At 40.1% G+C, this 13,930-nt stretch overlaps 1 protein-coding gene across 1 annotated transcript in view; it reads left to right on the top strand.

The window, feature by feature from the left end:
* MXRA5 (matrix-remodelling associated 5) overlaps nt 1-13,308 on the top strand; it is a 16,716-nt gene extending 3,408 nt beyond the window's left edge. The window contains exons 4-6 of the mRNA XM_009698356.1: nt 2,561-7,579; nt 8,212-9,112; nt 10,599-13,308. Coding sequence (XP_009696658.1) covers nt 2,561-7,579; nt 8,212-9,112; nt 10,599-12,510 — 7,832 coding nt within the window. The 3' untranslated portion in view covers nt 12,511-13,308. The remainder of the gene's footprint in view (nt 1-2,560; nt 7,580-8,211; nt 9,113-10,598) is intronic.
* Nucleotides 13,309-13,930: the final 622 nt, after the last annotated feature.

Below are 13,930 nucleotides of genomic sequence, written 5' to 3'. Positions count from 1 at the left end.
CCCCTGTTCTGTATATGAATGGCCTTGTTATTTCCTGAGTATTACATAAATACATACATGTGTTTAAAAAACAGTGTAAACTGGAAGCAGTTGTGTGTCACTACCTAAAAATCTGTATTCTACCACAAAGGAATTAGCTGTTACGTTCAAGATGGAAAAAGTGATAGTGAAGTTTATAATTGGAAGGAGGAGATAGGTTATAACCTGTTAGTGTGTTCCTTTGCACAGCGGTACACCTTTGAGGGTTGGTGATTGTCCTCAACCAACAAAGCTAGTACCTATGTGCTGTCATGGGAGGTGGGAACATTGGATTTGAACTTGTTTGGCTAAGGAAGGAAAGGAAATCAGGTTTTTGAATTCCTGAATACATCCTTTAACTTTGATGCTATTAACATTAAAGCTGTTATGTAACATGCATCCTTCATGTCTATCTGTGTTTCTTCATTGACCACAACTTCCTTTTACAATGGAGCAAATATATTTTAAATATTTTCAGAGAACACCTACATTCCTGCAATATTTTTCCTAGAATAATTGGTCTATCTTCATTCAGGCTTAGATGTGAGATAAGTATCACACTGCTTAGTCTGGAACACTTCTGGTCATGTGCAGAAGCAAAACAGTAGAAGCAAAAAAAAAAAACCCAAACAGTTTTGTAATGCCTCTGTATCAGGAATAGACTAAATGAGGGGTTTTTTGAATGTCAGTTTTTGATTCGGGCATCTTAGTTCACCGATGCCCCACCTTGTGTAGCTAAGTGCTTACTATAGTAGGCCAGAGGGACTGATATTACACTGGAGCTGCTGCTAAAGTATTAAGAGGGAATTGTCATTTAAATGCAACTGAAGATGTCTCAAATAAGTGCTGAAGCCACAAGATTTATATAATGATTGGAGCATGTATGGTAGATGATGGTGGGTCTTGTCAACTTAGAATATGTAATTCATTGCAGTTTTGCACTTAACTATAGGACAATACTTTTAAGAGTGTGTAATACTTGAATGTGTAATGTAAATGTTGCTGCCTGAATTGATACTTAAGGCATCTAACTTTGATATTATATTTCGCTAACTTTTTAATATTCTTACATACTGTCCTTGATCCAAATGAGCATGTGTAATAAGTGTACTTGAGTTGCACTGTAAGTTATAACAATGAAATATTAGATGAGCTTTCTTTCCTTGTGCAGTGTTGGCCTGTTAGCATTTTTATTCAATTAGATTCCCTTTTTACACTACAACAGTAGTGATTATTGGAAAGAGAAAAGAATTTATCCATGCCATTTTCATGTATGACAGATTTTGTAGTTTTATATAACTATAGCATTAACTTCTTTGGGAATTCTGTCTAGAAAGAGTTATGAAAATTTTTCAGACCAGTGTGGCCACTGCCAAGTTGATTGTGGGCCAGTTCTGTAATGAAGTGTGCTTTTGTTATCTTTGAAACATCATATTTGAATCTGCAAATGATAGACTGGTTCAGTTAAATATTCCAATTGCAAGAACTTCTCAAGAAAATTGATTTTTCAAACTGGCAAAGCATATATTTTTCAATTAAAAAATGGTATGAATTTTGCCACTCTTTTCCCCTTCTCCTAGTGTTTTGCCGTGTAACCCACCCCTATATTGTTCATTCATTCAAGAATCCCTCATTCCTCAGGAGTGATCACCATGACACTGATTCCTAGAATAACTGGAATACATTTTATTTACAACATGTTTCCAAACTAAATATGTAAGGCGACATTTGACATTCTAGTAAGCTGAACGATGTAATAAATATACAACTGTTATTTTGCAGACAAGAGTCTTTCTGGCATTGATAGAAGAGAGGAGTGAAGGCTATCATTTCCTGGTTTAGTGCTCCCTCTCTGTTTTAGTTTTTATTTTATCATTACAGAGTTTACAGTTATTCCGGAGGTCAGGCAAGAAGTGGCACTTTCTTTTTTTTCTGTGCTGCTGAGGCATAGCTTGTAAGTGCAGGAACTAGTCAGCAGATTTTGGTAGCTACAGTAGAATGTTCTGTGTATTGCCAGTATTGTTGTTAATGAATAGAGAAAAATAAAAACCTTCCTGGATTATTTAAGGAGGAAGTCCATCATTTCTCAGGTAAATACTGTATTTTTGAAAGCTGAGAGGACCCAACCTTCTTCGTGTTAGATCCAGAAGTTAGATGGGTAGGATGTCACTGTACAGGTGCAGACTTTCTGACACAGCATAGATTTTTACTGACTTACAAAATGTTGCTCTGAACACTTCAATTTCTAGGCATTTTATTCAGAGACAGTGAATTTAATTTTCAGAAGGATGGAGTATTCAATCCTCTCATTAAAGTCAGAAGAAATTTTGGTCAGTTTGAGGATCAGGCGCCCATTCAACTGTGAAAACAAAGAGGTGCCATTTTAAAAGCCTTGCCTATGTGTCATGTGCCATAATGTGTTCCTCATGCGATCCATTTCACGCTTTTTAGAGTTCTCTAACTCTAGAACAGAGTTTTTCAGCTTACCTATCTTTTGGTTTCCCCCCTTTTTTTTATTTTCTTTTTTTTTTTTTTCTTGCAGGTGTTTTAAAATGCAAAAAGGACAAAGCCTATGAAGGGGGACAGCTCTGTCCTAAGTGCAACAGCCCGAAACAATTACAGAAAGAAGATATTCAAAACTTGAAAGATATTTCCTGTAGGAAACCTGTCATTCAACCCTCACTGAGGCAGAATAGCAGCACTCAAGATGAAGAAGAAGGTGACAGTTATGAACTCCCTCTGGAAGAGCTTCAGTCCTCCCCATGGAACATCACTCTAAATATGACTGATGAGCATGGCAATGTAGTCCACCTGAACTGTGAAATCAAAAAGCCAACAGGCTCTACCAAAATTCAGTGGAATCAAATGCAGGCTCAAGAGATTGAGATAAATGCTACAATTGCACTGGATTTTGAATGTCCAATGAATCGAGAAAACTATGAAAAACTATGGAAGCTTATAGCTTATTACAGTGAAGTGCCTGTCAAATTAGAGAGGGAACTTATGCTCAGCAAAGAGCCTAAAATAAGCTATCGGTACAGGCAAGGCTCAGATTATGATGCTCTTTACTACACAGGTGTAAAAGCTCAAATAGTGGCTGAGCCTTCCTGGGTGATGCAACCTCTTATAAATATCCAATTAAACAGACGCCAGAGTACAGGGAAGAAAGTGGTGCTATCTTTTTTTACTGTCTTTTCTCAGACAATTCATACCAAAGACCCCGGGCAGCAGAGAAGCTGGGTAATGATAGAGCAAAACCAGAGCACAAGGACAGCGCAGAGTGTGGTGGAAGGGTCAGAGTGTCAGCTGAGCTGCAATGTGAAAGCCTCGGAGAGACCCTCTGTTCAGTGGCTCTTTCCAGATGGGACCAAACTGCAGGCACCATTTAATCAGAAAGACAGTAGGTTTTCCATTCTCAGTAGTGGCCAGCTAATAATCAAAGCAGTGCATTACACTGATGATGGTTTGTACCACTGCATTGCACAAGTGAGAGATGATGTGGACATAATAGCTTACAGACTTCTAGTGCAGCCTCCAGCTATTCAGGTAGCTGATTCAGATGTAGTGAGAGTTGAAAAAAATGTTGGAGATCCAATAGTTTTGCCATGCAATGCAGTTGCCATCCCAGAGCCACAGTTGAGCTGGATTCTTCCAAATAGCCAGGTACTTAATGATTTATCAAACTCTTCAAAAGGATATGTGTTGGGCAATGGTACTTTGCTTATTCCAAAAAGCCATGTCAGTGATAGTGGCCATTACAGATGTGTGGCTGTCAATCAGCAGGGATCAGATCAGTTTGTTGTAAGGGTCACAGTAAATAAAATGGTGTCTGACAGGTCATTTAAAAGGATAAAACTAAAAAAGCGCCCAGGCTCAAAAAGTTTGTCAAAAACAAGAGGGCGAGTCATAGATGATGGAGAGGGATCAGGGGCAGGAGGGGTGGACGAGGTCTCACGAAGAAAGAACCACCTGAAAGACTGGGAAATATCCTTTAAACAAAAAAGTGACCGAGTGCCAGAGGCTCAAATTAAAAAGGGGAAGAAAGGCAGAAGGAAAATGAAAATCTGGAAGAGTACTGATAGAACCCAAGACAGCAATGTTGCAGAAGGCCGGAGAGTATTTGAATCTCGAAGGAGAATTAATGTGGCAAGCAAGCAGATTAATCCACAGCATTGGGCTGATATTTTGGCAAAGGTCCGTGGGAAGAATCTTCCTAGAACAACAACAGCTACAGCCATTTCTTTAACAACTGCACTGCCATCAGTCATGCAGAAAACTACTCCAGTCCCTCATCCAGTAGCCAGCCCTCCGCCTTCAGAGGCAGCAGCTGATGTGGTAGATTCCTCTGCTGATGCATCACCCATGGGTGAAGATGAGCCATTCTCAGTCACTGTTGCCCACAACACTAAAGCATTTTCAGTCCAGTCCATATTAACAAGGTCAGAAACTGAACCCTTGTCAGACCACAGGACTTTAGAAACACCTGCAGGTATATACTCTGTAGAAATCGCTGTATCGGGTCCATATTTGACTCCTGTCTCTGCAACTGTGCAGCCCCAAGGTGAGAAGCATCTTGATGTCAGGACTGATGATTCAGTTGTAGTCAAAGAAAATATCCATGCTCTCACTGAAGAACCTCTAACCAGCCAAATTGTAACAAACTTTCCTAATATTCAGAGCAGTTCATTCACAGTGGAAAAGGTAGATAGAACTATACCTTCTACATCAGAGGAAAATTCTGCTTTTGCTGAGCTACCACTTGATGCTACTGTCCTAGCTGAATCTCAGACTACGGATCTTCATAATGTCTTGGAGACGGGTGTGAAGTTAAATGAAGTGGACCCCGTGAGTGTTGACACCATAATTTTAACACCTTCTCAGTTGGATGAGATCATCCCAACATATTCCATAGGCACTACTACCATTTCTTCATCCATTTCTCCATTTGTTACAGAAAAGAGCGATGACTTGATACACCAGCACAAAGAAGAATCCACAGGTCAGACAAAAATGGCAGACTTAAGCGCAGGTTTTCCAGCTGTCACACCCATCAGGATTCAGAGCAAGGAAGAACCTGAGACCCACAAGAATACACTGAGTCAAGAAAGCATGTCCAGCCGTTATGCTGAGAGTTTTCAGGGAAGAGAACACAGAAATCCGGCTATTCCAAAACCAGATCCCACATTAATTTTGCAGAATACTAATGCTCTTCATAAAACAGTAGAGGGGATAAAAGCTGCTTCTTCCATCAGTAGATGGACCACTGTGGCTACAACAACAGCTCCGTATAGAAAAACCATGCCTTCACTTGTTACTCAGCATACTAGAAGGCGGCCTTATGGGAGAAGAAGATTGAGGCCAAACAGAATCCGACAAAGACCAAAGCCTTTCCCCTCTGTTGTTGTAACCACGGAGGCAATGCCTATCATTCCAAGGACACCTGAAGTTGAAGCTGTGACCAAAACTTCTTCTGCAACTCTTGAAAGTCCTGATCTTAAAAACAATGTCAAAATACAGGCTAAGGAAGATGAGCGTATGGAATTCACTCCTTCATTAATTACTGATCCAGTTGTCTTAGAGAAAATTACCAAAATCAGAGAGATGGTCACAACTTCCTTCTTTAGGCCTACTGCTTCTCCACCTGAAGCAAAGCATGTGACGCTCTTTACTGCTCCTGAAACCTTGGCACTTCCAGTGACTGCACCTATCACAATTCTGTCATCATATGTTGTACATGACGCAGTTCCCACGAAAGAGTCAGGTGCACCTCTGAAACCAGAGCAAAGTGAAGTGCCAACATACCACTCATTAGACAATGTATCTCAGGAGAAGGACATTAAAGCAGATTCTAAAACTATGGATAGTAAGACAGAACAATCAAGTACAGCAACTTCTCCTGAGCATATGAACAGCTTGATACCATCCACAAAAGCAGAATCTCAGGAAGAGCCTACCCTATTTGACTCCAAAGTTGTGATTAATGAAACAACCTCTGGAACATTCCAGCTAATATATCCCACTATGACTGAATTCAGTATTCCCGTTGGCACAGTGGAAGTTTTTAAGGACCTTTCAGTTTCAAAGGAGCCATGGAAGCCCACAGCATCTTTTGAAACACCAGCAATAACTGAGCCACTTAAGCAACATGAGATGATTACTTTGTCCTCCACCTTCAGCATGACAGAAACTCAGACTCTTCCACTTAGAGCAACAAAGAAATCTGTTCCTTCTCAGACTGGGACAAAGCCGTCTTCCTTGGATAAGAAGGAAGCTACGTCACATGCATATCATCATGATCCCACTTTACCGACAACTGAAAAGCCTCCAATTACATACACTGCCTTTATTCCATTTGTAAGACTTGCCACTCTTCCCCCTTCCATTTCAAGCACTTCACAGCCTTCTCTTCGTTATACCACCAAAGAAAGTCATGCCTTCAATCAAGAAGGGTTCCCAGAAGTACAAGTTGAAGCAGATGGTGACAAAATGGTACTGAGCTCAAGACACAATGTACACCCTACTCCTTCCTCTAGCCAAAACAGGATTAGCATACAGTCAAAAGAGGAGCAATTCAAAGAGTTGTATCGTAGCAAGTCAAACAACAGTTTACTGCTAAATCCAAACCTTCCCCATCCACCTGCTGGAATGATACCAAGCCTAAACCAAAGACTGCCTGTTGTGCCTCCAAAGCATGTTCCGGTAAGAGGCACAATGAAGCCTCCATATATTGTAACACAAGGTTCATTTCGCTATTTTATAACACACCAGCCTCTTCACTACACAAACAAACCAGAGATAACAGCGTATGCAGCACATACTATCCAGGACAAAAAATCTTTTGCTTCCCAAAGAGAAACAACTAGCCCAACAAAAGCCTCTCCATTTCACAAAACAAATCCATTCACTGGAAGCAAGATCGGTAATCAGGGTCAGAATAGATACAATATTAATTCGAGATTTTTTGGAAATAACTATGTTCCAGATAACAGAGGCACAGCAGGGAGACTACCAAGTCAAGGGATCCCCTATTATCCCAGTTCCAGAATGCCATTCCTTTTCAACAGAACAAGGATATTCCCTCACTTAAGTATGAATCCTAAACCAGTGGTCCCTAGCCAACTAGCCCCAAAAGACACAAATGAGAAGAGGGTTGCCCAGGTCTCCCCTACTAGGATTACAGTGCAGAAAGCTACAGCTATTCCAGTGCCGCCAATGCCACAGGCCACAACCACCACATCACCACCAACGATTTTGAAGATTACCCCTCCAGCCTTTCTCTCTCAGCGCACAAAACCACAGATATCCACTACAGTTCATCCTTTTAAAAATTTTCATCATCATCATCAAAAAGTTCCATCTGTGCCTTATGTGGGAGGCATTATGCCGCACAATTTGACTGTAATTCAGTCTTCCACTAATTTCAGGATACACGGTGAAAAACCTAAAATTATCACAAAAGGATCTCAGAGCATATCCATCCTTGCTGAAACAGATGCTTTTATCCCTTGTAATGCAGTAGGGGAACCCAAGCCTTTTATTACTTGGACAAAAGTCTCTACAGGTAAGACAGAGAAAAATGTGTTCTTCCACATGTTTTGTTTAAGAGTATAAATACTTGCGTTGTTGCACAGAAATGCAACAGGATTGCAGGAATAGTCCAAAACACTGAAGAATGATTTCTGTCTTTTCTAATCATTAGAGATAAAATGTGACTAATTGCAACTAATCATTACAGATAAAAATAACTTTGTGGTGTTTCTTGTAGTAAAAGGAAACCTCTACCATTTAATGAGTTTATTTTTTGAACAGGGAATAACAGCCATCTCTGATTATTCACAGCAGTTAGAATTTATGATGGCAACACTTGTGAGTATGGGTTTGTTAACATTGTTAATGCCTTAAATTTTGATGTGTGTGCCATCTCCATAAGCAAAAGGAAAAGAGAAATTACGTGGAGATTTAAGAGGAATCCTAAAGCATAAGACCCTTAAAAAGTCCCACACTGTACATGTTTGCAAGCTAGTATGGTTAATTCTGCAAAAGTAACAAAGACTATTTTGAGCTACAGAGAGTCAGAAGATGTCATGTGATCCATCTGAAGCTGTAGTTCATGTTTGGGAAATCTGAAATCTTACATAAGACTTTACAATGCAATGAAACTTTCTGCTTCTTTCTCTCCTCTCACCTTTCCAGGAGCTCTAATGACAGCCAACACCAGGTTACAAAGGTTTGAAGTCTGGAAAAATGGTACTCTCCTTATCCGAAATGTTCAGCTTCAGGATCATGGACAGTATTTGTGCACAGCTCAGAACCTGCATGGCATAGATAAAATGATCATTGTGCTCACAGTTGTAGCCCAGCAGCCCAAAATTTTACTTTCCCGTTATCGAGATGTCACGGTCTATTTTGGAGAGACGGTAGCAATGGAATGTCAGGCAAGTGGGACTCCAAGCCCACATATTTCATGGATTTTCCCAGACAGGAAGATTTTGCAGACAGTCACCACCACAGAAAGCCGGATAATGCTTCATGAAAATCGAACCTTGTCTATCAAGCAAGCAACTTTTTCAGACCGAGGAGTTTACAAATGCGTAGCAAGCAATGCTGCAGGAGCTGACAGCATTGCAGTGAGGCTGCACATTGCAGCCTTACCCCCCATCATCCAGCAGGATAAGCAGGAGAACATTTCCTTGCCCCTCGGTAGCAGTATTAACATCCACTGCACAGCCAAAGCAGCACCTTCTCCCAGTATCCGCTGGGTGGTCTTTGATGGCACACAAATCCGACCTTCTCAGTTTGTCAATGGGAATTTATTTGTTTTTCCCAATGGAACTCTTTATATTCGCAACATCTCCCCCAAGGACAGTGGGACCTATGAGTGCATTGCTGCTAACATGGTGGGAACTGCCAGGAGAACAATACAACTCCATGTGAAGAAGCATGCATCTAATGCTAAGATCACTGGGAGCTCTCCTCAGAGGACAGATGTAACGTACGGCAGCATCCTGCATTTGGACTGTAGTGCTTCTGGTGACCCTTGGCCTCGGATATTGTGGAGGTTGCCTTCCAAAAGGATGATTGATTCCTTACACAGGTATATTACTCTTTGAGGTGTCACAGCTAAATTACAGTTTAGGTGAATTTAGAGGAAAGATGTTTTTTATCTGTAGAAGTTTCATTCTGTACAAGTTTCATTCTTGACTTCTGTGAGTTTTGAATGGGGCCTCCAATCCTTAAGGAAGAATTTGAAATCATATCAAAAGATAACCAAGTGATAACTTAGCGTAATTATCTTGAAAACAATAGTACTCTTGAAAAGTCAGCTTCAAGTGTTTAGGATAAGCTGCCATTATTTGTCTTTCACAGCCACTTGTAGTAAGAAGTTAAACGGCGAAAGTTAAGATATACAACTTGTGTACTGCTTGTTCCAATGTGCTTAGTCTGCATAGAGTTGCATTGTACACAGTAAACACAGGGCAAAGAAATCATCTTAAAATTATTTAAGTAAGCATAGTCATTTTAACATCATTGTATAAATAAACGTTACCTTGCAATAAGGTCTGTGCAAATCCAGTTGCACAGAAATGCCTAAAACAATACATTCTCCAATGTTCACATTATCAAGTAAAACATTACTTCTCCAAACCTACAATAATTGTCATAAGATTTTGCTGAAAACTCAATTTCTGCTCTATAAATTATTCATTACTCACTCTTTGAGCCCTATAGACAGATGAGAAGTGTATTGAAATTAAAATGCATAATTGTCAACAGCTTGCTTAACAGCTGAACATAGTCATATTTTTTTTCATATTGACAAAAAATATATTTATGTTGCCTATAGATAGCACAAAATCCAGAATTCATTTTATGCCTCATAGAAAATACTGTGTTGGTTTTTTTTTTCATTTTCCCTCATGATCTTTATGTGGGCTGGTTTTTAAATACAGGAGATATTCTTTGGGGAGAAAACTGGGGCTACTGTTGAAATTAGTTTTGACCACAATACACCAATTCCATAGTGAAGTGGAAACGAATAATAGCTTTTTAACACATCGAAATATTTTTTTCCGTATTTCAAAGCTTTGCAATATTTTGCTTCTTTGCGATTGTTCTAAAGGTTTAAAATGTTCTAACCTGATGCCAGAGGAAGTTGCTCATCTTGATTTGTTCTTAGCTGAGGACCGAAGTGCCAGACTCCATAGTTATGGTCATAGGTTTGTGTGGAGTATATCATTCAGAGATCCCATATTTGAATGTTGCACAATATTGTACATGCAGTCAGAAGAGTCAAAAGTACCATCATTTGGTATTTAATGGTTGTCTAATGGTCAAAAAGACTATTAAAGTCATTGAATGGAACAGAATTGCTTGGTTACAAGTGAGTAGAATTATTTTTTTCCATTTGCTTTTTGGTGGCGAATATCTTTTCAGACCATCTATCTAACAATCGCAATGCTCCTCTCCTCTTTTTCAGTATTGTTGAGTTGTTGGGTTTTTTTCCCCATGTTTCACTCAATAATTAATATCTAAAATGTGATTTTGCAGCTTGTGTTCTGTTCTTTTTTCTTTCCTTACAGTAGCGTGGAGACTAGAATCAAAGTATTCAGCAACGGGACTTTGGTTGTCCATTCAGTTACAGATAAAGATGCAGGAGACTATTTGTGTGTGGCCCGCAATAAGATTGGGGATGACTACGTGGTCCTCAAAGTGAATGTGATGATGAAACCAGCAAAAATAGAGCATAAGAACGAGAATAACCACAAGGTCAAGTATGGAGGGGACCTGAAAGTTGACTGTGTAGCCACAGGTCTGCCAAATCCTGAGATCTCCTGGGGTCTCCCAGATGGCAGCATGATCAATACCTTCATGCAGTCAGATGACAGCGGCAGCCGGACAAAGCGATATGTGGTCTTCAATAATGGAACCCTGTATTTCAATGATGTCGGACTGAGAGAAGAAGGAGACTACACCTGCTATGCTGAGAACCAGATTGGGAAGGATGAGATGAAAGTGCGGGTCAAAGTAGTGGCCGAGCCTGCAACTATCAGGAACAAAACGTATGTCATTATTAATGTACCCTATGGTGATGTTGTCACAGTAGCATGTGAAGCCAAAGGAGAACCCACTCCCAAAGTGACCTGGCTCTCCCCAACCAACAGGCCCATTCCTGCCCTATCTGACAAATACCAGGTATATAGGGATGGCACCCTCCTCATCCAGAAGGCCCAAAGATCTGACAGTGGTAACTATACTTGTGTAGTGCGGAACAGCGCTGGAGAAGATCGGAAAATTGTCTGGATCCATGTTGACGTTCAACCTCCCAGAATCAACGGTCATCTCAGTGCAATAACATCTGTGAGGGAGACAGCCATCAGGGATAGCCGGAAACTTATTGACTGCAAAGCTGAAGGCATCCCTGCTCCACGGGTCTTATGGGCTTTTCCAGAAGGAGTAATCCTGCCAGCTCCCTACTATGGGAACAGGATCACTGTGCATCGCAATGGTACGTTGGACATCAGAGGGGTGAAGCAGACAGATGCGGTGCAGCTCATATGCATTGGACGGAACGAAGGAGGGGAAGCGAGACTGATTGTGCAGCTCCTCATCACAGACCATTTGGAGAAACCCTCCTTCAGAGACCCTGTCAATGAAAGGATCACTGCCATTGCTGGGCACAGCATCAATCTGAACTGCTCAGTCCAGGGGAACCCCAAGCCCAGCACAAGCTGGATCCTTCCCAACGGCACTGAAGTGCTGAGCGGCAGCCGTCTGCACAGATTTTACCATAAGAGGGATGGGATCTTACACATCAGCAGCCTCTCCACTGGGGATGCTGGGACTTACCGCTGTACAGCCAGAAACCCAGGAGGTTATGTGGAACGAGTAGTCTTCCTGAAGGTGGGACTCAGGCCAGAAATCAGCAACCAGTACAACAACCTGGTGAGCATCATCAATGGAGAAACTCTGCAGCTCCATTGCATCACCCAGCCAAACCAGCGGGCACAGATCTCTTGGACGCTGCCCAATGGGATGGTTCTGGATGCCCCCCAAGCTGTGGGTCGCTTTTCCCTCCTGGAGAATGGCTCACTGACGGTGCGCGAGGCTTCTGTATTTGACAGGGGCACTTACCTGTGCAAGGTGTCCACAGAATATGGCACTTCTGTTATGAATGTGCCTGTCATTGTGATAGCCTATCCTCCCCGGATCACCAGTGAGCCAGCACCCGTCATTTATGCCAGGCCTGGGAATTCAGTAAAACTGAACTGCATGGCCATTGGGATTCCTAAAGCAGAAATAACGTGGGAGCTTCCAGACAAATCACATCTGACAACAGGAGCTCAATCCCGTCTGTATGGAAACAAATTCCTCCACCCTCAGGGGTCATTAGTCATCCAGCAGTCTACTCAAAAGGATGCGGGCTTCTATAAATGCACTGCTAAAAATATACTGGGCAGTGATTCGAAAACAACCTACATACACATATTCTAACACCAAAACAAATGCCTTTGACTGGATACTAGTGTTCAAGTCACTGCCAAGAGAGTGCAACAAGGAAAGTACTGCTTGCAACAAAGCCAGGAGGGCTGGGGGCAGAAAAAAAAAAAGGAATTAATCCTTTTTTTAAGGAAAGTGCATTTCTTTTGCACTCAATATGGTAGTAAGTCCCTGCAATAAAAGGAGGCAATAGACATACTGAAACTGAGGAGACTAACACGTTGGAAAAGGTCTTTAAGTTGTTAAGACAGTGTGGTGTGGTTTTTTATGCTATCCGATAGCATCTGAGACCTAAAATACTCTATTCTTGTCAATAGTTCAAAGCTATTCCTTGTTCTAACAAGCACCTTAAAAGTACCAAAGAAGTATTAACTGTTAACAAATGAGCTGCAGTGATAGAAGTGCTTTAGTAAAACATAATTTTCCTTATACCCTGCAGCGCTTTTACGTAATCTAGCCTTATAGAATATGATTACTAACCTTTCTGTTCATTCTTCTGTCAGCTCTTCAAAATCAAAGACTAACTTAGCAAATAAGAGTGATCTATTTTAATTAAAATACATGCAGACATTAGTTAACATATGAACAAACCTTTTCCAGCTACTAAGGATGCTACAGTCAGATCATTCATTATATATTTTATATATATTTTTAAATCAGACTATGAGACTAGAAAGAGTAACAATGAATTTGGTCTCATTTTATAAATTATTGGTCTTTACAAGACTCTGATACATTACAGTGTTTTATAATATTAAGGTCAATATACTGTACATTTTATAATAAAAAATATTTTCCAAAAGATACATTCACTGTGGTTTTCATTTTGTTTTGAGAAAATAGGGAACTCCAGACAGTGATAGTATGAAGTTAAGTCAAAAAACGGGTTATGTAGTGTTATACTTACTGTTTATCTTTCTAAATGGGATTTCCTAATAAAAAATTAACACTTATATTATGTATATTTCAGGATACATTTACAATTTCAATATTTTTTCTGCAATCAAGGATGGTTTATTAGATAATGTACATAATTTTAATAAGATGCATCAATTATGCTATAGAAATAATTGCTACAAGATGCTGAATATGCCCATGTTTCAACAAATTATTCCAATCGGAATTTTGCAAATGTTAGTTCACCTTTAAAACATATGGATTCTCTGATGTATTCCTGAATTCTTAAAGTTCTGATTGTTCGTAAAACTTATACTCATGTTTTAGAATATGATGAGAATAAAAGCTTTATTTTTATTTTCTCTGTTGATCAAAACATGGCAGAAAGTAATGTAAAGTGTTACTCTAATATTTACATTTTGTAAAAACTGTAAACAAAGATTTCCTCAGCCCACAGATTTATCCAGTTTAGGAAAATTGTAAACTGTTGCAAAATGTGTGTTTATCATCATGGTAA

The sequence above is a fragment of the Cariama cristata genome, unplaced genomic scaffold, assembly GCF_000690535.1.
Source record: "Cariama cristata isolate BGI_N322 unplaced genomic scaffold, ASM69053v1 scaffold27834, whole genome shotgun sequence".
Taxonomy (NCBI): domain Eukaryota; kingdom Metazoa; phylum Chordata; class Aves; order Cariamiformes; family Cariamidae; genus Cariama; species Cariama cristata.
The sequence above is the reverse complement of the archived record's forward strand: the minus strand, read 5'-3'. Positions and strand labels throughout refer to the sequence as shown.